The 23,032-nt window shown below is 40.0% G+C and overlaps 2 protein-coding genes and 1 long non-coding RNA gene across 7 annotated transcripts in view; 2 read left to right on the forward strand and 1 right to left on the reverse strand.

Annotated features, from left to right (window-relative positions):
• Positions 1-13,153, forward strand: LOC139607476 (four and a half LIM domains protein 1-like). 3 transcript variants are annotated; one of them, XM_071460366.1, is made up of 7 exons: positions 134-152; positions 1,073-1,193; positions 10,748-10,927; positions 11,037-11,211; positions 11,597-11,766; positions 11,901-12,087; positions 12,451-13,153. In XM_071460366.1, exons 3-7 carry the CDS (start codon positions 10,772-10,774, stop codon positions 12,603-12,605), a joined length of 843 nt encoding a protein of 280 aa, XP_071316467.1. In that variant the 5' UTR covers positions 134-152; positions 1,073-1,193; positions 10,748-10,771; the 3' UTR covers positions 12,606-13,153. The 3 variants fall into 3 exon arrangements, with proteins under 3 accessions (XP_071316466.1, XP_071316467.1, XP_071316468.1); XM_071460365.1 differs by lacking the exon at positions 1,073-1,193 and having other exon boundaries at positions 1-152; XM_071460367.1 differs by lacking the exon at positions 134-152 and having other exon boundaries at positions 1,188-1,306.
• LOC139607477 (uncharacterized) overlaps positions 11,103-23,032 on the reverse strand; it is a 23,110-nt gene continuing 11,180 nt past the window's right edge. The window contains exon 3 of the long non-coding RNA XR_011684863.1: positions 11,103-11,240. This is a non-coding gene — a long non-coding RNA (uncharacterized lncRNA). The remainder of the gene's footprint in view (positions 11,241-23,032) is intronic.
• LOC139607473 (adhesion G-protein coupled receptor G2-like) overlaps positions 21,399-23,032 on the forward strand; it is a 14,163-nt gene continuing 12,529 nt past the window's right edge. For 2 of the 3 annotated variants that reach the window (XM_071460358.1, XM_071460357.1), the window contains exon 1: positions 21,401-23,002. Coding sequence is in view for 2 of the 3 variants with exons in the window: in XM_071460357.1 (XP_071316458.1) it covers positions 22,699-23,002 (304 nt within the window). In the remaining variant the exon portion in view is untranslated. Of the gene's footprint in view, positions 23,003-23,032 lie in introns of all 3 variants that reach the window. The other variant, XM_071460356.1, reaches the window with a different exon arrangement.

A 23,032-nucleotide genomic window follows, 5' to 3' on the forward strand; every position in this document is an offset into this window, starting at 1 on the left:
ACTTAACTTCCGGTCTGAGCCTGTTTGCGTGTGTGTAACTTGACGCAGCCACACACTGCGGTATTTATAACGTGTGAGGGGCTCATTAAAGCGGAGCTCCGCTGCCGCCTGAGAGCCGCTCATCCACCGCCGCAGACATCACTCCGGACCCGGTAAGCTGGCCGATGAGGTCCGCTCTCTGTTTACTCTGCAGTCTAACCAAACCTCCTTCTCCTAAAACTTGTTTTCTTTAAACAAAACCGACCGCTGATTGTTGGTCTTGTTTCCTTAGTTCGCACTTTGAGCATGCAGGATATATGTCACGCCTGATGAGATGATCCTCAAACCCGGAGCGGCTCTTTTATCTTTTATTATTCCACTATAAAAGGGCGGCAGTATAAAGTTATTGATCTTAATGAAGAGGCAGCGCAGAGCCGATCACCCCTGCCCATGCCCATCACATTTGAACTCTGCTCCTCTCTGCACACGCATCACATCTTCGGATTTTAATACACACTTGATTTGCAAAGTAGCACTTTGATATCCGGAGAGGAAACAAGCTTTAAAGTTGTCTGGGGCGTTGGCTGTGTGTCTGTATATGTGTGTGTGTGTGTGTGTGTGTGTGTGTGTGTGTGTGTGTGTGTGTGAGCTACAGTTACATGCTGACTTGTGGAAGCCTGGGCTACTCCTGAAATCTGTTTCCAGTTAGGAAGTCTCCTTTTTTCACCCAATGATGGAACTGCTGAGGCAAAAAAAAAAAAAAAATGCATGGCAGAGGTCAATTAAAATTCCTGTACTGCTATTTTTCATTGCTCTATGTGTGTGTGTGTGTGTGTGTGTGTGTGTGTGTGTGTGTGTGTTCACGTCTATGTCAGTGATGCTTATGGCCTCAGTGTTGGATCTACCAGCCACTGTTACTCTGCAAGCAGTTGTGAAGCAAATTCAAGATCCATGTGTGCGACTGACCTCTGTCTTCCAAGTTTTAGGTGTTTGGAGATTTGAGTCTGACTGTAACCCCTATTTCATAACAGGAAAAGTGTGATTATTCATAAATTGCTAAAGAAAAGGTCTTTTATTTGCCAAATGACTCAAGGCAACAAGACAAGACTGAAAAGGGAAGGAGACGTTTTCCAGTAAGGCTGCAGAACAAAACCAACGTGTTGGGTGTTGAGAAATAATGCCTTCACAGATGTTGCAACATCCTAATATAAAAGGTTGGTTATATGCTAGATAGCGCTGCTGATTTGAACAGACATATGGAACTACTTGAAGTATTAACGTAATTTCTTACAGCATGCACTAACACAGGAGCAGAAACACACAGACGGTAAGAAAACCTACACCCATATGCGTGGCTGACCTCTCGCCGAAGGCCGAAGGGAGATTTTAGTTTAAGTCGAAGCTGGCGGCTGAATGTTGAAGAAATTATCATGAGCTCAGTCCCATAAAATACATCACAGGCTCATAAAACTTTATGCATTTCGTCTGACTTCACGTCATGGTAACTCCCTGTTGTGTTTTGCCTGTTGTGATTTTAATGACTGTGCGTCGGGCAGTGGCACTGTGCGTTCTTCTTTCCATCGATCCCCGGTGGTAAACTCATATATTTTTAGTAGGGTTTTTTTAAATATAGATTTTCAATAGATCTAACATTCTAACAACGTGAGGGTGAAGTAGGCTTTCACTGAGAAACTTGGCAGCGCTTTATCTTTGACCTGCAGCCACTAAAACCTTTTGTGATGTGCCGACGTTAATCAGCGGTTGTGAAATTAACAGCAACAAAAAGCCTTTGTGTTGCTATGTGAAAAGCAGGAAGCAAAGCTTGACAGCTGTCTTTCTGGGGCATCTAAGATCCATGTCTTTGAGAAAACGACCTGCAGCTGTCTGACCGATTACATATGTTACAGATGTGTTTGGATTAAAGTAATACTTTTCACACTTTGGGAGATTTTGGAGAGATTTCCTTTGTCTTGTCAAGCGCTGAATAAAAGCATCAACACCACTTATATCTTCTTTCTAATACTTTTTACTTCGCATATGCTCCGAAACATATCTCAGTGTGGAGAGGTGCGGTCAAAAGGTTTTCATGACCCACGGCTGAACAAGCTTCTGGTCTACTACTCCTCTTGCACCGAGGTGTCAAGCTATTAACCGCTGGCAGACGTTGCTATGGCTGACTCACAGGCTGCTGCGAGATAGCAAGATGAGACAGTGCGCACAACAAGGATGTAGGTGAAGGGCTGGGTGGAGCATAACAGAGCCCCGGAGAGGGAGGGATGGGAGCTTGCAGAGTCATGGGCGAGTGTGATTTCCAGAACTTTTAGTATTTTGTAGCGGTAAATATAAAGCCACAGCCAGGAGATGTTAACTTAGCTTAGCGTCACCACTGAAAAACAGGGTGACACAGCTAGACCGGCTCTGTCCAAACGTTAACAAAAATCTGCTCATCAATTAACACGCTTTATCACGTTTGTTTAGTCTGGACAAAAACCCAAAATGTAAAAACGTCATGTTGTGGTTTTAAAAGGGGTCATGTGTGGGACTGTTTCTTGGCTGGGAGCAGTGACTCCCTGGAGACTTGTCATCACCATGCAATCAGTGAAGATTGGTAAAACCACAACTTTACACTTCCTTATGTGCAAATTAAACAAACAAGATATAGTGTGTTAACCAGAGATCTTTAGCGTCTCTATTAGGCACGTTTTCTGTTACCTTTGGGCCGAGCCAGGCTAGCTCTTAATGTCCCAGCTGCAGCCTCATATTTAACAGACGGATAAGATACTGACCCTCTCATCTCACTCTCAGCAACAAAGCCAATTAACGTTATTTCCCACAATGTGAAACTATCATCATTCAGCCCTGCGGTTTAACTGTTAGACTGATGGTAAATGATCTGATGTTTGGTTCGCTGAAGACAAATTTTGTTTAATATTTCTGTTCTAATACCAGAAACTGTTATGTTTGGCATTTGTTTAGAAATGGTTCTGCTCAAATATGGGCTTGGTGAGGTCATTGTCAGGGTAAGAATCTGGAGAAATGGTTAGAAACTAAGATTTGCAGGGATTTCGTTGGTTGGAGATTTATGAAGGGGGATTGGAAGAGTTTGGAAGCAAACAGGCCCATGAGACATCACTGAGGGCTTAAATGTCCCAAAAGATCATTTTTACATTAAATCTTACCACTGGCTTTGGAACGTCAGTAGTTCTTCAACAGGACTGACTGGTCTGATGTGGGGAGGGTTCACACACACACACACACACACACACACACACACACACACACACACACACACACACACACACACACACAATGTCATGGATATTCATGGAAATGGAAATTGGTCATACATTGCTTAGTTTTGTCAGCTGCCCTGTTCTGAAAGGCGTCTCAGTCACTGCACTGAGGACTGAGAGAAGGGGAAGGAGAGAGCAGAAGATCATACAGAAACAGTGAAGGTTGAATACAGCTAACCAGCACCTTCTGGTAAAACCATCATGTCTGTCCTGTTGTAGTGGGACATGCTGGGTTTCTTCGGCCTCTCTCTACACGACTCAGATCTGTTGTATCGGCTTTATTCCAGTGTCTGGAATGTGGCTCACCAGAGCCAAATAAAACAATTATCTTTCTTTGTAGGCTGATGGGGAGTAAAAATGTTTAGTTGAACTTGCTGCTCAGTTTCAAATACTGATGTGTGTTTATTTTTGAGCTAGCATGATCGGAATCATTGGTGGGAACGCAGAATGATGTTGTTGTAGTTGGGCCATGATACATTTTTATATTAACAATGGATAAAACGACTACACGTAACGTGAAAGGTGTTGCTCATGACAAGCCCACAGAGGATTATCAGCTGACTCTACAGTTAACCTCGGCCGTTCAGAGCCTTTTAGCATCTTTCAGCACATTGTTTTGGTTTTATAGCCCACAACTTTGAGGTTTTAATTCACCACTTTTATCATTGTTTTCAGCAGCATTCAGCGGCTAAAGAGTCAGATATTTCCCTGACGAGTTGGTAAAGACTAAAACTGAGCTCAGAGACTGAAGATTCAGTTGGATGGATACGTGCTAATATTGTTTAGTGTCTGCTCGGTAGGCAAATAGGCCGAAAAATCAATTAAAGTAGATTTAAACATTATAATTTTCCATTGGGTTATTTTGTAAATCAGGTTAAATTTGACATTAATTGGAGTAACACTCATAACCATTATTAATATTATGGGTCTGTGAAGTTTGGTACACTTTTTCAGCGACTTCCTACATTTGATTCACCCAAGAGAAGGCTTGACGTACTTCTTGCAGTCTAAGGTAGTCGTATAGAGATAAATAAAAATAACAGCCAACTCGTTTGTGAACATTGTGACCTGTTTATGAGGGCAGCCCGAAGAATTGTGAGTTTAGTTAAAAGCTCTTGTTGCTTCTTTCTGAAGACAAAGAAATGTGAAATTTACCTTAGATAACTGGATAATTTTACCCTTTAAACATATTTCAAGGTGCAAAATGCAGGGAATATCTTAGAGCTGAAACAATTCGTGATTATGAAAAAGAAAGAAATTTAATCAGATTTGTTAGTCAATCATTTCAGTTATTTTTCAAGCAAAAAATGGCAAATATCTCCTGGTCCCAGCTTTTTTTTTTTTTAGCCTTCTATAATTGGAAACTGAATTTATAAGACATAACAAGATTTAAAGGTATCACCTTGGCTCTCTGGCTTTTTCACAGTATACTGCTAATGTTTTGGGGGTATTGTCCCTTTAAATATCATCGCTTGCAGCAGCCAGGTGAATTACATCCGCAAATGTTTACACTTTGACAATTTAAAGGTCGTTTCTTTCCTAACCACCACGACATCCTGTTGTCGCTCCTGAATTGCCTTGACATTTAAACAATGGGTGACTCTTTACACTGAGGAGGGGAATTTATTTAAAAGAGATTATTCCTTATTTATTCCAAATTTAAAGTCAACATCATAAGTACAGTGGAATGCAGATAAAGAGGAACAGATAAGTTGAAGAGACATAAAAACAGCTTATCCTTAATGCTTTGACATTTCATTTCATTTAAAATCAATTGCAGTTCAGGCTCCAGATGAACATAGGAAGAATATTTTGTACGTTCACCGTTTCAACCCAGATCTGTTTTTAAACCACCAGGAAGTCCCATTAAGAGATATTTTCAACTGGCTGCCATTCCCAGTCTGAGATTAAAGAGTCAGACATTTTTCAAAGGCAGAGGTCCCACCTGAATGTAACATAAGGTCAGCCAGAGTCTATGTTAATGTGGGTCTGTAGGCATTAATGATATGTTAATGTAAATGTATTAATCGTCAGTAGATTGAAGAATTCACTGAGGGTGTGTGTGTGTGTGTGTGTGTGTGTGTGTGTGTGGCTGGATGGTGCCAACTTCACCGATCTGATGGAGACTTCCTGTTTCTCATTTTTCCACTACATTCTTCAGCGATAAGCTCATGCCAACACACACACACGCGCACACCAAACACACACACACGGACACAAAGCACACAGATGGTTGGTACATGCAGACACTCTACAATAATACACACTGTTTGAGTTTGTCTGGTTTAGTTTGTCCCGTCTGATTTCTCCCCTCTCCCTCCCTGTTTCTTTATTTTTCTGTCTCTGTCTCTTTCTCATCCCCCCATGTGTTTTAAACATGTGCGTGATTTTCTTCCTGTACACAGGACATGATGTCACCTCTCTGCGCTCTATTTTTACACTTCTGATGTCCAACAGCAGTGTGGTAGGTTTGGGCGTTTAAAACCGTCACAGTCAGGTGGCTGAAACTTTAACAGGGTGGGAAAGGATAAACAAACACAGCAAAAATGAGAGAGAAAAAAAATCAGGAGATCAAGAAGAAATTTCAGGCGACTTAACCCGACTTGAAGGATAAAGCTGGTGATATTTTTCTTACTGTCAATGACCAAAACCAACAATAAACCAGTCCTAACAAGCATTGTCTGTGTATCCAGACTATTCCTCTCTGCCATAGACCTCCATAGTTGTCACATCTGTTAAAAACACACCAAAGAGCCAAAGAGTTGCACAGGAGTGACATGGTCCTTCATTACCTTTAATATAGACACTGTATTTCATTATCTGTAACTCATCTCCTGTTTGAGTTGATCTGATGACAGTTAGAAAAATGTAGACTAACGTCAGCCTTATCTTTTAACCATCACCACTACATGTTGCATCTCGACCCTCAGACGAACCAGGGAACAAATCTTAACCATAAGACGCAATGCTCACCTCCAAACGGGAGGCGAGTCCCCATAATGTGACTTTATGAACAGATTCACGTCCCCACAATGTGATTAATACGTGTGCGCACACACACACACACACACACACACACACACACACACACACACACAGTTTTCCTTGGCTGCAGCGCTGCCCTCAACCCTGACTGCACGTCACAGCTTAATTTCGCATTTAACTGTTTCCATGGTGATCAAACATAAGAGTTTTGTATTGGCAGTCTGGAGAGAAGAAAATGATGTATGTGTGCTGTTGTGTCACGACAAAGCGAGAATATTTACTGCAGAAAAACAAAGTGAAGACATGTAGCAGCACTGTCCTCGGAGCCGACTGACGTCAGTGAAAGCTGATTTATTTTCTTCCAACCTGTGTGTATATACTGGCTCGCTTCCTGTCAGCCATTGTTCAGCTCCCATCAGATAACATTTTCATGATGCTGTTAGCCAAGCATTATATAGTAGCTGTGGACTATATGTACAGCATATCTACCAAGTTTGTCCGTTTTGAGGAAAAACAAGAAAAAGAAAAGGACAGAAAAATATGTATTTTTAAATTCTTGTTAGTTTAGCGAGAGGCAGGAAGTAACAGAGCAAGAGGAGCTGATCATAACAGGTAAATGCCAGAGGAGTGTCGTCTTTGCCTGGCTGGACTTGCTGCCTTCCAGTGGAGATGGATGAGTTGCCTCACCCAGCAAACAAATAAACCAGCTGCAGGTTTTTTCATTAATAAGTAACGCATTAGCAGGTCACTGAGAGGTAGATGTATGCCTACTCCACATGAAGTCAGCCTCCGTTTGGACTGTTATTGTCTGCTGGGGAGACAAGACCAAAAAAAGGAATTTTAATCAACTTTATTAACAATAGCACCTTTAACCTCAGCCACATAATTCTGTCAAACAGCAGTCTGACGGCAATAAACTGTAATAAACTAACGTATGAAAATTGTGAAAGCCTGAATTGGGGGACTGCATAAATCTTTTGTATTGTTGTGCTGTCAGCTACTGGTATGAGTTTGTTTCCTCCCTGACCAAATAAAAAATTGTAAATACTATAGTAAAAATGTTTTTTATTTTTCAACAGTTATAATTATATACACTTAAAACAATCAACTTAAAAGACAAGTCTCATCATTTTTGTTTTTTCCATTGTCTGAGTTGGGAAAAAAAAGTTAGTTTATATGAAGTAGTTGTTTAATAATATTTTCTTTTTAAAGAAAATTGTTTAGTTTCTGCTGTCAGAGGACACAGTTCAGAGCAATTTACAGTAAATAAGGTCAGCATATGCCTCAGCTAATAAGAAAGTGAAGAAACAACGGGAAATATATTTAAGTAATCCAAGAACACATTGTTCAACTTCAGAATATTTGGGCTGCAAATGTTATTTTAGCCACACCAGCGGCATGGCTGCGGAGATGATTAAGTTAGGTACAAAATTACGACTTTTCATCTAGCAGTATCATCAGGCCAAAATTTCAATTCGTCCAAAACTTTGGTTTATGATCAAAAGTGAAACCTTCCTGTAGCTGCGTTCAGTGCAGGAAATGTCAGCATGCTAACACGCTAAACTAAGATAGCGAACATGGTCAACATTATTCGAGCATGTTAGCATTGTCATCGTGAGCATGTTAGCATGCTGACATTAGCATTTAGCTAATAGCACCTCACAAAGCCACTACTATGGCTCTAGACTGTTAGTCTTGTGAAATCATGAATCACCTTTGAGTAATTAACTCTAGATTTAAAAATACAGGTGCAGTGAGTTTAACCTAGAACAACTCGTAGTACGAGTTCTTGTCATAAAGATTAATTTACAGCACCTGACAGACAGCCAACTCCTACCCCTCTGCACACCTCTAAACACCCATGATTTCATCTCTGAAAGCATCAGAATGGGAAATTAAAAGCCTGTAGCCGTCGGGCCTTGCCTATAAAAACTAATCCCTGACCCAACTCTGACTTTTGTTGAGAGCTTAAGGAGAGACACAAGAAAAGGGAGGCTTTGAATGTTTTCGAACGCAGCCCAAACTCGTGGTAACGTTGGTCCTGAGCCAAGAGCAGAACTTCCCCATGAATCTGTGCTGACATGCCGCTCCAACCAAGAGACGAACGCTACAGTTTGTGGCTTCTGTGGTTTCCCAGGGAGTGGTCCGTGGATGAGGTGGAGTGTGTGGGTGTTGGTGGTGTGTGTGGAGGTTCTGTCAAAAGAGATGTCGACGTTCCACATCTCACCACATTAGTCATACCAGGCATTCCTTCATGTGTTCACCTCATAGTGCGGACACACACACACACACACACACACACACACACACACACACACACACACACACACACACACACACACACACACACACACACACACACACACACACACACACACACACACACACACACACACACACGCACACACTCCCAGCCCTCTCATAGCACTTTGGGAGAATTCCTCGCAGTCAGCCAGCGTGAATAACAGAGTGAACAGACTTTATCCATCTCTTCCTCTATGTTTCTTTGTGTTTGTGTAGCCGTGATGTTGCCATCATGTTGTGTATTATTTACCGTCTGAAATCCTGAGCCTGTAATCACAGCTGTGTGATCACGTTAGTGTGGCCAACGTGGTGATTTCGGCTCTATGTTTAGGAAGTTTATGAGTGATGTATTTTAGGGAGAGTGACTTTTTGGACTCTGTGGAGTGAGAAATCAGTTACACAAGGATGCTGAAGACAAAGTTATAACTTAATTTATCTTGAACAGTACTGAGTTGGACTTAAACAGTGGTGGAAATTAAGATCATTTACTTAAGTAAAGCAAAGTAAAATACCCCTATATAAAAATGCAACATTTATAATAGAAGTCCTGCATCCAAAATCTTAGTTAAGCACAGAATTCACAGGCAAAATTGACTTCATGTATCAAATGTAACAGTATACTATTATATATTATATTATTGCATCACTAATAGTAATATATGAATGTGTAAGCAGCAGTTTAATGTTGCAGTTGGCTGAAATGGAGCTAAGTTTAACTACTTAATACAGAACACAACATCACAACAATTTAATACATTTTATTAACTTATCATATATTTTGAGTAAAAAGTGTAATCTGTAATAATAAAATAAAATAAATAAATAAACATAGTGGATTCAAATATTTCCTCTGAAATGTACTGCATTGGCTAAATTTATTTAAAAAAAATGAAAATGCTGAAGTTAACTACAAGTGCATTAAAAGTGTACACTAGTGTTGTGTAAATGTACTTAATTATATTCCACCACTAAACTTTGGTCAACGAAAGTTGTTCAAAATAGGCTGAAGGGCGTGAGAGTTGTGCCTGATCATCATCTGATGAGTATGTACATGTAACCAGAGACTGTGGGAAAGTAACATCAAACTAAATTAATTGAGGCTCATGTTTTTTTTAATATATTTTATATTAGTTAAAATAAAAATGTATGTTATTAGTGATTTACACTGGAAAACACCTAGATTTTTATGGAGCAGATCTGTATTAACTGATCTTTAAAAAGATTTTATGTCCAAACGCCTCCAATAGTTGTTGTGTTTGATGCTCCACAACCACCTTCCCCTGCAGTTTACAGTAAACAAGATCCATCTGTGGCGGGTAGAGCTCAGAAAATGCCTCCAGTGATAGATAGAGGCTAAACAGACAAATGAAAGTGCCCTTAAACAATAGATTACTGTCAATGGTTAAACTCCAGTAAACAGTATTGTAAATGCCAGCAAACAAAAGGATTCAAATGTCTTATTGTTGTTAATTTCTCTGCCTCTCAAATCAGCCATCAAACTTTATTGTCCAAGTATTCAGTTGTATGAGCTGTTTTATGGGGAGGAGATAAGATGTGAGGGTGAGGAGGAACATTAATGCTGTGCGCATACGGTACAAGTGCACAGGTGGACACGCGCAAACACAGATCCGTGCAGCAATGCTTCTAATCAGCAGCAGCAAACGTTCTTTCTCTTCAGTCACATTAACTGCACCAACAACGCCCCCTTGTGGTGATTTCAGGTCACCTCCTCAAGTTCAAATACTCAAATAGATATGAAACTTAGTTCAGTCATTGCCACTGAGAGCGGCTGATTAGTGGTAAAAAACAACATGGCACGCACACACACACACACACACACACACACACACACACACACACACACACACACACACACACACACACACACACACACACACACACACACACACTGAAGCTGGCATGTGTGCTTGGCTGCTTTTACAGAAAATAAATATCACAGTGTCAGTGTCAGTGGAAGTGAAGAAAAGCAGCTGAACAGCAACGTCAAAGCAGCAAATATCACAGCACTCTTTCTTTCCTATCAGTCGAACCAAATGTACCACCAACATTTGCTTTTTCATCCTTTTCAACATAAAATCAGCAACAGTCTTAAGGTGATTTCTACATGCTGACTTTACGATGATGATGATTTTACCTTCCCTCTCCTCGTCCCCTTTTTGCTGTAGGTGTGAGTCTCCCTCGGTGTGACGATGGCAGAAAGCTCGCATTGTTTCTACTGTCGGGAGGACCTCGGGGGGAAGAGGTTCGTTCGCAGCGAGGGCAGGCCGGTGTGTGTCCGCTGCCACACCAAGTTTTGCGCCAACTCCTGCGCCGAGTGCCATCGACCCATCTCTGTGGAAATGAAAGTAAGATGGGACGCACTTCTCATTGGGTCTGCTCAATCTGACGGTGTTGCCCCGTTATTTTTTCTTTCCACGTACGTCTGAAGAAATCCTCCCTCTCTCCCTCCATCAGGAGCTCAGCCATAAGGGCCGGTACTGGCATGAGGAGTGTTTCCGTTGCGCCAAGTGTTACAAGCCTCTGGCCAAGGAGCCCTTCAGCACCAAAGACGACCGCATCATGTGTGGAAAGTGCTGCTCCAGAGAGGATGCTCCACGCTGCCACGGCTGCTATAAACCCATACTGGCTGGTGAGACTGATGATCTGCAACCCCTGATTCTGTAACGTAAAAAAAAAACGAAAAACAAAAACAATTAGATGATTAAAGACCTTTCTGTCGTTTTAGAGGAAACCAGTTGGAAATTACAAATTAAAATCCCCCCAAAATTACAGTCATCAAAAAACTGAAGTACATATATGATAACCACACCTACAATAAAGGCATTAAAGATTTTTGCAGTCAATACACGTTTATATTTGGAGTCACTGGCTACAACATTTGTAATGTAAATTTCTTTTAGAAAATCCTGCACCATTTGTTCATCTTTTTCATACTGACTTTTAACATCATCATGATCTGCACAGTGTACTTGTTCCTCACTTGTCTCTCCGGACTCTTTTCTGGTCTCGTGTAGGCACGGAGAGTGTGGAGTACAAAGGCAACTCGTGGCACGATGAATGTTTCACCTGTTTCAACTGTAAACGACCAATCGGGTCGCAGAGTTTCCTCTCCAAAGGAAATGACACTTACTGCAGCCCCTGCTATGACAAGAAGTTCGCCAAACACTGTTTCGGCTGCAAAAAGGTAATTTTTTTCCAGCAGGGAGAAAATACAGTGCATCTCTGTGCGGCCCTGAATTGATAAAAAGGAGAGGATTTTGATATAAAGTCTGGGAAGATGCTACTGTTCGTACGATTAACTCCTCCATCTGTCTCCAGCCCATAACCTCTGGAGGAGTGAACTACCAGGACCAGCCGTGGCACAGCCACTGTTTTGTGTGCGGCTCCTGCTCAAAGCCTCTGGCAGGGACGAGTTTCACCAACCACCAGGACCAGGTCTTCTGTGTCGACTGCTACAAGAGCTCTGTGGCTAAGAAATGCAGCGGCTGCCAAAACCCCATCACAGGTGGACTTGAACTACAGTTTAGGATTATGATGTTTTAAAATGCTGATGATTAAACAATGAACATGTCAGTGTCTACAATATGGACATGCTGAGTTTTTTTCTTAAATGCTGAATTCAAAAATATTTTGAAGTGACTAATCTAGTCAAACATTAAAGGAAAAGCATCCACAGACTCCAATATGTACCATGTTCATTTATTGAGGCAGGCCTTTGTTCAGCACGCTGTCTCGATTGTCGACCATCAACAGACTGAGACTACAAACCTCGGAGATCTTTGGCGTGATAACAGGAGCTGAAGTAAATAAAGAGGAAGGTAATAAGAGACCTGCAGGCGTCTCTAACTCGTCTCTCCTCTCCTCACAGGTTTCGGTAAAGGAGTGAACGTTGTGAACTACGAGGGCGGCTCCTGGCACGAATATTGCTTCAACTGTAAGAGATGCTCCCTCAGTCTGTCCAACAAGCCTTTTGTGACCAAGGGGAGAGACTTCCTCTGCACCGACTGCGGCAACAAGGAGTGATGGAGAGCCTGCTCACTGTCTAACAGCAGTTTAATCAGTCGCTTAGTTTTTGTTTTATTTTTGCATTGTGGCAGAGTTGATGGTTGTGAGCTCAGTGTATCCTAAAGTGTTCAAGCATAAAGTTAGAGGTTGGTTTGTAATTTTAAAACTCTGAAATCAATGCTTGTATGTCTCTGTTAGATGACACATGGATCTGGAGAAAAATAGAGAAATTGGGATCATTTTTATTGTATTTTTTATCTTTTCAAACAAAAATCCTGCTTTTGTTAGAGACTCTGCCTTGTTTTTCTATCTTTGATAAGTGATATTTTCCTATGACCAAAAAAAGTGTTTTTTTTTTAAATAGTCAAAATTATATCTATATTTGTAACTGCTAATTGCCTATGGATTAATATGCTTATTGTATGTTTCAACTAAATAAACTTTAATGCACTTTTCTAAACCATTTTTCCTCAAAGGAAAGATGAAAAATATCAAATTGGAATAAATGCAAACTGCATGCTTTTATGTGTTGCTACAGTGAAATAAACTTTCTACAAAACTGAGAATTATTTTGTTTTTATTCATCACACATAGATTTTCTTTATGAATCTGTTGCTTGTGGAGATGGGAACTTAACACTTAACATGTTTAGCTTGGAGCCTGTTGACAGAAAAAAATTGTGGTTTTAATATAATTTTTGTTAAGATTGATGCCATTTCTTTCTGTTCCTGGCTTCACATAGACAGTTACATAACACACACAGACAGGTACCATCCTACTACGTCTGTACGCTGTTTTTATGCGAGTCTGAAGAGTGATTTAGCTTCACATATGCATAACAGAGTGTTTACAGAAAGCAGCACATGTTTGTCAAAAGTAATTAACTTTCAGTTTATGCCTTTGTTTGGGGGTTGGTTATTTTTTTTTTGTAAACGTTCATTTGACTGGTAAGATGATATTCAATATGTACATACCCATTCTCTCCCTCTCTCCACCTTTTTCTGTCCCACACAGCCGAATGCACACATAATTACACAAGTGGACCAATCACAGCAGTAACACACCTTGAATACAGTTGTGGTCTCTGCTCCCCACACAGTTAGACCATCTCTGTTTGCAGAGACGGGTTTATGGTTCATCTCAGAGCTTGTTAGATGAAACCAGTGTTGTCCTTTGAAGTCGTCGGTGAAGTATCACCGCTGTTAAGATCCTGGAGCTGATTTATCTTAACAGTTCCACTTTGCTTTTTGGATCATTTTATTTATGCAGGTAAGTATTTCTTCACATCTTGAACAATTTGATACATGCACTTCAGATTAATGTTAGCAAATGTTCAGGTGGTTAAAACTTTTAAAATAATTGAATGGAGGGAGACTGTTACTTACTGGAAAACACTGAAAAGATCATAAACTTCTTTTTTCAGATTTCAGGATGATTTTCCCTCAAAAATTCCTGAATGTATTTGTTGCTTTGTCTCTGCTGAGCAGCCCTGCCTCTACTGTGGAGCAAGGTAGGTGTAACAGTTCAAATGGCTTTAGCTTGATAGTTTGACGGATGGGTTTAGGATTACTGTACATTAATGTGAGAGGAGGAGGGGGTCACAATGAATTTCATATTGATTCATAGTTGTGGCTACAAAAGAAAAACACATAACAGCTGGAAATAATTGACACTGGCAAAGATTAGGACCTCGCTTTCAAAGATAAAGGCCTATATTTCTGATTCTCTGTGCTCATCAGTTCTGTGAGAAAGTCACTGTGTTGATTGTGAATAATATCTAAAACAAACACAGTTCACAGTAGTTAAACACTACATGGCTACACTATTTCATACAGTACATGGTCTGTGTAAACCGCAGGTGAAAGGTAAAATGTTAATATGTGAAAGAGCTGTAATACGTGTTGTGTCTAATTACGTCTCCTCCACAGACTGGAATTTAAGTTTCCAACAAAGTGATCAACAGCAACTAACTCAATATTTTAAAAAAGAACATACTAGAAACATAAATAGATAAAACACTCTTGAGATTAAGACAAGAAAACAATAAGATTTTTTTTTAACTGGTTCTTTGATTAAAAGTTGTAAAACAATCCCAATTTATCCATCAAGGAAATGAATTAACAATTTTGAAGCTTTATCAACCATCCGTTATTAAGCACGTGCTGTGTCATGTTTTTCTCTTTGAAAAATGTCATCAAATCAAATCAAAATCAAATGATATCAATATCTTGATAAACACATTGGTCTCTGAAAAAAAGTGTGCTGGCATTTTTCTGAACTTAACAGCCTAAATGATTAGTCATTACTGATAAAAGTAACCAAAGGAGCTGATTGTTAGTGAACAAAATTATTAGCAGTACTTCAATTAAAGTAGTATAAACTGAAGTTTGATTACTGACTGTACAGGCTTTTGCATCCATTCATGTCAGATTTGCACAGATCAACAGTTATGTGTTCAATCTGATCAGGATATGACCCTGGAAGTGCCAGTCATTTGGTTCAAAGTCCCATATGATGTTGGCCTATATGACTTGAAAGTTTGGATTAAAAATATTTTTGTCTAAAATATTTTATAAAATAAAGAAAAAGCACCTTGAGAGAGCTATAACACTCGTTAGCCCACGCTCTCTCTTCTCATTCGCTCTACAGATCCTATGTGCTGCATGTTCATGATTTGCTGTATATTGTCTGTTTCTGTCAGTCCCTCTGCACAGTCTATGGGGGAAGATGGCTGACTTCAGCTACGGGTGCAGCCACTGGAGTTTAAAGCCTCATGTCTCCATCCCTGCCCTGCAGGAGTTCACTGTTTGCCTCAATCTGAAGTTTGAGGTATTCATGTGAAAGGATCTAAGTTACATTTAACTTTTAAAGGCAGATTTAATGGGACTGTACGGTTTAAGTCTGTATGAATGTTTTGTGTAATATTTTTCGTCAACCATATATAGGTGCAGGCCACCTCACCATGGACCGCCTTCATGTACCACCATCCCAATGTTCAAAATTTTGAGCTGGGCTTGGGGGGGAAGCGGGGTCACTTTTTGGTCTGGCTGTTTGGGACAGAGTGGACAACCCCTAAGATCAACCTTCGTCTGTCACGGTGGTACTCGCTGTGCCTGACCTGGTCACATACGAAAGACACACCTGCCCTATACATCGATGGCAACCTGGTGGACATGATGGCAGGTAGGTTTTATTTTGTGTTTTAACATCTCAGTCTGTTCTGATTATGTTATTTTTTATTCTCATAATTTGTGTTTTATATTCTGAGAGTGCCCTGTTACCGTCTTTGTTTTCGCTATATATCAAATCAGGTGCCTCAAAGCTCAAGTTATCTGGGGACCTAGAAGTTATTCTCCCCAGGGGTGTGCTTGAAAAACTGCAGTAAAAACCAAATCTCAATACACCCCGAGACAAAACACACACTACAAAAACAAAGTCATACTGCTTGGTATATATAAAGTTGCTTCACAAGGTATTTAGACCCCTTCACATTAGACACTTTATTGTGTTGTAGATTTAATTTCAAATGGATAAAACTGACATTTTTCACATACACTCAATAATTCATAATGACAAAGTAAAAACTTGTTTTTTTTTAAAGAAATTTTTGCAAAATTATTAGAAATCAAAAACTGAAATCTCTAATTTAAAATGGTGGTTTGGTGCTATAATTTCAAGAACTTGAGTCTACCTGTGGCAAATTAAATTGATTGAACATTTATAGTTTAGAAAGGCACACACCTGTATATATCAAGGTGCCACCATTCAACAAACTCTATGTAGACCTCAGAAAGACTGTGGCGAGGTGGCAATTACTAGGAAAGGCAAGAAGTCTGGAACAAGGACTTCCTACAGTTCACCGTCCAACCAAACTGAGTAACCGAGAACAAGAAGGGCCTTGATCTGAGAAGTGATCAAAAACCCAACTGTCCATCTAGCAGAACTAGATGGACAGATGTAGAGAACATCTGCTGGGGTGGGAGAACTGCTGGAAGGACGACCATCTCAGCAGCATGAATATAGCAAAGGATTTAGCAGCTAAAGAGCTAGATGTTTCCCTCAGGAGTCGTTAGAGACCAAAAACAAAGCTAAAAGCTGGCCAGTAACCTGGAAACATAGACCGGCCTGTAAAAAAGTAACAGTATTTTGCCATATCACGTTAAAAAGTGCTGATATGCCATCCCTGCAGGCATGAAGCTGGTCACCGACGTCATTAGATGTTGGTATTTGGTTGAACGTAGGTTGTGACGTCAGGTGACCAATATTCAACGTCGGGACAACGTCTAATGCCAACGTTAATTTGATGTAGAATACTGACGACAGCTGACGTTGATGTTTTGTTAGTTTTAAGTTGTGTTGTTAAGTAACCAAAATCCAACATCTTCCAAATGTCTCATGTCAAGGTGATCTTGACATAAAAAGCAAAACCCAATCTCTCCTTAACATCAGCTAAACATCACAATGTCAGTTAGTGAATGTTGAGTGTTGACGTCAACACGATTTTCACTTCCAACCAAAATATAACGTCAGTCCGACATTAGAGTGGTTAGAGTCAAATCTCTTTCTAACGTTATATGGACATCCGGTGCCTGGAGGGATTGTTGCATTCACAACTTGTTTCCACTACCCCCAAGTGGCCAAAAATGAACCACTATTGCAGTTTCAGCAAGACGGGTATCGGGGACAATAACAATTCTGCAAACTGGATCCATGCAACTCCATCTGACAGCAGATTAGACTCACAGTTCAGCAACGGACAGGGATACATGTTGAGTTCAGTTATACTCTTTTGTTTCTATATTGTGTTACTTTGGCTCTGGGGCAACTGACTACTAAAAGATTTTGCTGTTTCAGTTTTTGGGATAATTTTAGTGTGTATTTGATCCTTCTGTGCATCATTCTACCCTCTTCTCTCCTAGCTCACACTGTCGACACTTCTTCCACCTTCTCCTCCTCGTACCGCAAACTGACCCCTAATGGGACGCTTACTCTGGGTTTGGCACACCATGTGACTGGCAGGAATATTCAGATTGACCCATTTACCCGTGTGTTTGCCAAATTATCACTGTTTCGGCTGTGGGGGCGAGAGCGCAACAAACAGGAAGTGACATCCTTGTACTGCACAGAGGGGGACCTGGTGAAATGGGAGAGGGACAACTGGGACATTCAGAGGTGTCCTCTGCTTACTGACTCCAGCCTGCAGTGTGGTGAGGCAATGGAAAACATCCTTTAATTCAACTAGAACATGTTTTCTTTGATTATTTCTGCTGAAGCCAAATGCTTTATTTAAGATACATTTACCACAGCAATCTCTACAAGTATTTTCGAGTTGAATACACCCCCCCGCCTCCCACAGTCATTGGCTAATTCACTTTTATGCAGTAAATGGTGTGTAAGTTTCATCAAGCGTTTTACAGTTGCTTGCTACCTCGCTGGCAGCCACAGTAGCTGCCTTTTGTTTATGTCCTCAGCCTCAGATTAAATATTGACCACTCGTCTTTTTGTTAGATGAGTAAATACTGAAGCCATTCTATGATCAATAACAATAAGATCAGCAGCATTAATCACACAGCTGTCACAGGTTGTTACTTTCTCTCTGCAAGGTGCAACTGACTGTAACTTTCACCTTAAAACTAATGGTAACTCTTAACCTTAAGTAAACATAAACCTCTTGGTGAAAATTGACATTGTTTTGAATATTAATTGATACATTATTTTTAACATAACTTTTTTAAAGAATAACTGATAATGATTTTTTTTAGCTTGGTAAGAGAAAATGTCCTGAGTTAGACTGAGTTAATTATTACGATGTAAGTATTGTAATTGCAGCAGTAAGTAATAATAAATCATTATAATAAATTCATACCTAACCACCCTCTGTGAAGGGGTGTCACTTTTACATGAAACATATCTGAAACATTTGAATGTAGAGTTCAATATAATTCACAATAATATTAAAATGTTGGCAGTTGATATTAAGAATGTATGTAAAAAAGTGGTTAAATAACATAATTGTTTCAGTATCAACATTAATTCATTGCACCCTTAAGATCTGCTTTCTCAGTTTTGTTTCAATGCAGTTTTGGTTTTCAAAGAAACTGTTCTCATTATTATCTTGTTTAACCCTTTCTTTCTTTCTTTTAATCTTAATTTGTTCATAATGAAGGATAATTTACATAAAAAAGAAAAAACTGGTTTAGCAAAAGGGTAGACAAAGTTATGCTAAAACTGAACTGTGCTTGGCAGTTATCAGTTTTATTTTTATGTCACGTTAATACTACATTTCAATGTACTTGCACTTTATGTTTACATTAACATATATTTTATAGTGCCTCATATTGTCTTTGGTTGTTTGGCAGAATGGTCTTTTTACGAAGTGAGACTAATGTTCGCCATCATTTGTTACGATGGGAACAACACCAAGCCCTACACGGCCAGAGAGATCGCACATCACTGGGTAACAGAAAGAAACAAGCAAATATACATAAATAAAAAATACGGAATCAATTATCAATTTAATCATAAAAACTGACCTGTTCTGTACATTACACTCTGAATAATGACACTGTCTATTCTTCCTGTCACGTTGGGCAGCTAAACACAAACAGATTATCAAAGAAGTGCTACATAATTACCTGGGCATACCTGGGCACAGTGGTGCACTGAGCTAAATTTTTAGGGTTTTTTTTATATGGACAATTTTGACAATGTAATAACACTGCAAAATCGGAATAATTATGAAGGTTGGACTGCATTATATTGTAGAGTTTTATTTTGACTTTGTTCACCTCCATTAAATCTCAAAAGCTGTCACACTGCTATTGTTGTTCCTGCAGATCCGAGAGGCGCTGCCGACCAGCATGTATTTATATAGGGTGTCTGTGTTTGAAGCAACCAGGTAGGAGAAGCTTCAAATTTACAAACCTGCCTGACATGACTCATGGTATATTTTGTAATAAAACACAAACAATATAGTTATATAAGCACACACAGATTTCTCTGATCTCTTACGCAGATCCAGTACTGAAGACAACCTCGTAAAAACATCACATGGAGACAGGCTGGTAAGCAAGCACGATAGAGCCCGACTGATAAATTAACCAGGCCAATATATGGCAGCTGATATTAGCTTACTGCGGATATAGATGTATTAATGTGTATGTTGACCATTAAGTAACAAGAATAGATACATAAAACTAATGTTTGACATTTAATAGCAAAATGTCCTGCTCAGTACGTGCCTTGGTCACAATTCTTTAACAATTAAATTTCAGGGATCCTTATCAAAAATGTTTATGTGTTTATGTAAAAAAACCTAGAATTTCCTAAAGTCTCCAGCTGTGACTTTTGCTGGCGCAGAAGCATAAAATCTTATGGCCAATGTAAGAGTCTCAAATATTGAGATAATGGCCTTAATAACCCGGTATAGTAAGTAGTAAGTTGGTTGATGTATTAGGCTGTGATTAATGTAATGTGTCTTTTACTCTTCAGGTGCGGTGGGGTACCCCAAATATTAACAGGTAACGTGGTTCAGGTTTACTGTTTCACTTGACAAGGTGGTCAACTACAGGAAGCAAGATCAATTTAGCTCAAAAGATATTCTTACATTGTAAAATACAACTATATACAAATGTATAATTACAATCATGTTTTTTTGTGGCTTATTCACATTGACAAAACTTTTCAAGACTTAAACACACTTCCATACTTGGGCTCTTCTGATCTGCATATAAATTACATTACATAATTCTACAGTGAGACAGAACATGGTAGAAAAAAGCAGGGCTGGTCACATGAAAAATAAATAAATGATTCTGTGAGAGAAAGAATCGGTCTGTGGTTGAACTACTCACAACTGTCCACATTAAGGCAGCAACAAACACACTTTGCTCCACGTTAAGGGGCCATAAGTCAAAGCGCCTGGAAACCCCTGCTGTAGAGGACAGAAAAGTCACTCCATAACTGCTCTCTAACTCTTTCTCTCCCCTGTAGGTTTGAATGTCTGGTTCATGTGAGTGTTATTCCCAGCTTGGATGTGGCAGCTGTGCAAAATGAGATCTACATGGACCTTATTATTCCCTACCATCACCCCAATCGTCCGCTACAGCTGTTGGCTGATGGACACAGCATACACACCACATCTATTGGTAGGAAATAGTTCTTGCTATGCATGTGTGTGTGTTTGGGTAAACATTACAGAAAAAAAAAATTCTAGTTCACAACAACCTTTTCTATCTCTAGAAAACTTTTCTACCACCACCAGTCCTCCTGATGTGGTGACAGAGCCCTCTCCAGTCACAACCACCACATCTATGACCACCACATCACCTTCTACTTTCTTCCCGACCGCCACACTTAAAACCACAACCACCACCACCACCACAAGTACCTCTACTGGTCCAGCTCCAACCACCACCAGCACAAGTACCTCTACTGGTGCAGCCCCAGCCACCATCATAACCAGCACAAGTACCTCTACTGGTCCAGCCCCAACCACCACCAGCACAAGTACCTCTACTGGTCCAGCCCCAACCACCACCACCACAAGTACCTCTACTGGTCCAGCCCCAATCACCACCAGCACAAGTACCTCTACTGGTGCAGCCCCAGCCACCATCATAACCACCACAAGTACCTCTACTGGTGCAGCCCCAGCCACCATCATAACCACCACAAGTACCTCTACTGGTGCAGCCCCAGCCACCACCACAATGATCCCTGCAAATATCTCTGGTCTGTCTAATCATTTACAGTCATACAAATGTTTTGTGATGATGTCTTAAGAAAAAAAAATCTTGAAGTTGTGGATGGTTTGTTTTCTGCAGAGCTGTATTTTGAGGTCCAGGTGAACGTGTCCATAACAGGAGAGTGTGACCCAACGCAGCTTCTTTCTACCTGGGTAGGTCTCACAGATTCTTTACAGGCGGCTTTACCCACCTGAAACGGAGCCATTTCAATAGTATAAATTTTAATATATAATTCAATTCAAAATGCACCACTAACTCAATGATAAATAAATAAATAAATAATGTTTATGTTAAGGAGAAGAGAAGAAGTTTTAATTCAATTACAAACTGATGTGATGCTCATCCCCAAGTTTGAAATTTACAACAGTGAGCTGTTAGGGAAATGCATGGATAAACTGTTGAACGATTCAGCTCAAAATAATAAAAACCCCTTAGTTAGCTGAGATTCATGTAAAATAGTTGAAATAGTTATTAAAGGTCAAAGTAAAGTAAAACAGTTGAAATAGTTAATTGACGGATAAATAAACATCCTTCTTTCACTTCGAGTGGCAGAATTATTACAGGTCTGACTAAAACAACCTGAACAGACAATTTCCTCTTTTATTGAACTAACAGTGTTACGTAACACCCGGTTTATAGTTCATTCATGAGAACACATCAGAAACATAGATCATGAAGGGTGGTGCTGAGAAAGGACGACTAGAACACATCATGCTGAGATTTCTCTGACTCCTCACAGCTCAACTTGAGTCTGCCTGATGACATGATGGTAGTGCTCGGCCTCCAGCTGCTCCCCAAAGTCCAAAGGTAGAGTCCACTGCCACAGCATCAGTCCACGCTTCCATTTCCAGAAATGTCACACAATCTGATGCACGTGAAAAACTCTGAACGTTGATCTCTCTTTCAGATATCATTCTAAACTGCAGTCAAACCTCTCTGCCTCTGATGGAGTAAGTAAACATGAGGAGCTCTCAGATTCAACACAGATTCGCAAATTAAACTTGCATCTTTCGCAGCAGCTCTGAGATTATTACTGGCACTGCGAAAGCTGTGAGATCTTAGATTTGATTTTGAGTTTTGTGAACTGACGCTGACATTCAGCATCTTTAAATCTGACCATTTTCATGCCATGCCATGTGTGGTCTATCTTGACCTGAAACTGGAGGCAATATTTTTATCCTTTTTTTTTTTTTTTTTTCCCCAGGTGTTCGCATACAGATTTTCAAGGTATGGATCATTCAGCTCTGCACTATTTCACTTAAATGAAGAACCACTTAAATTAAACAGAAATGTGGTGAAAACACAATAAGGGAATAATGAAATGGTGTCAGTATAACAGGCTGCTCAACAGGCGTGTTTAAAAAATGCATTCAAATTTTATGTATGTAATTTCATACATGACATATGTCTATATTTGCTGCCTAAAAGTGTCATATTTTAAAAACGCTTCAATATGTTGCATGTGTTTTCTGTGTCAATCCATCACATTAAGAGCGAGTCGTATTAACTCTGTCACTGTTTGCAGAGAGAGATGCGTCTTCCAGGTTCAGGTCATGTCACTGTCAGGCACACAGGAAATGGAAGAGCAGATACGACACCTACTGCTGATGCCTTATAACAACGGCTCCATCACTATAGCGACCGAGGACATAAAAATAAGCCGCATATGTGAGTCAGGTTCATTTACACGGGGTGAAT

Source organism: Trachinotus anak, unplaced genomic scaffold (genome assembly GCF_046630095.1).
Source record: "Trachinotus anak isolate AG129_WGS33_773 ecotype Australia unplaced genomic scaffold, CSIRO_AGI_Tana_v1 ptg000024l, whole genome shotgun sequence".
In the NCBI taxonomy this organism is placed as follows: Eukaryota; Metazoa; Chordata; class Actinopteri; order Carangiformes; family Carangidae; genus Trachinotus; species Trachinotus anak.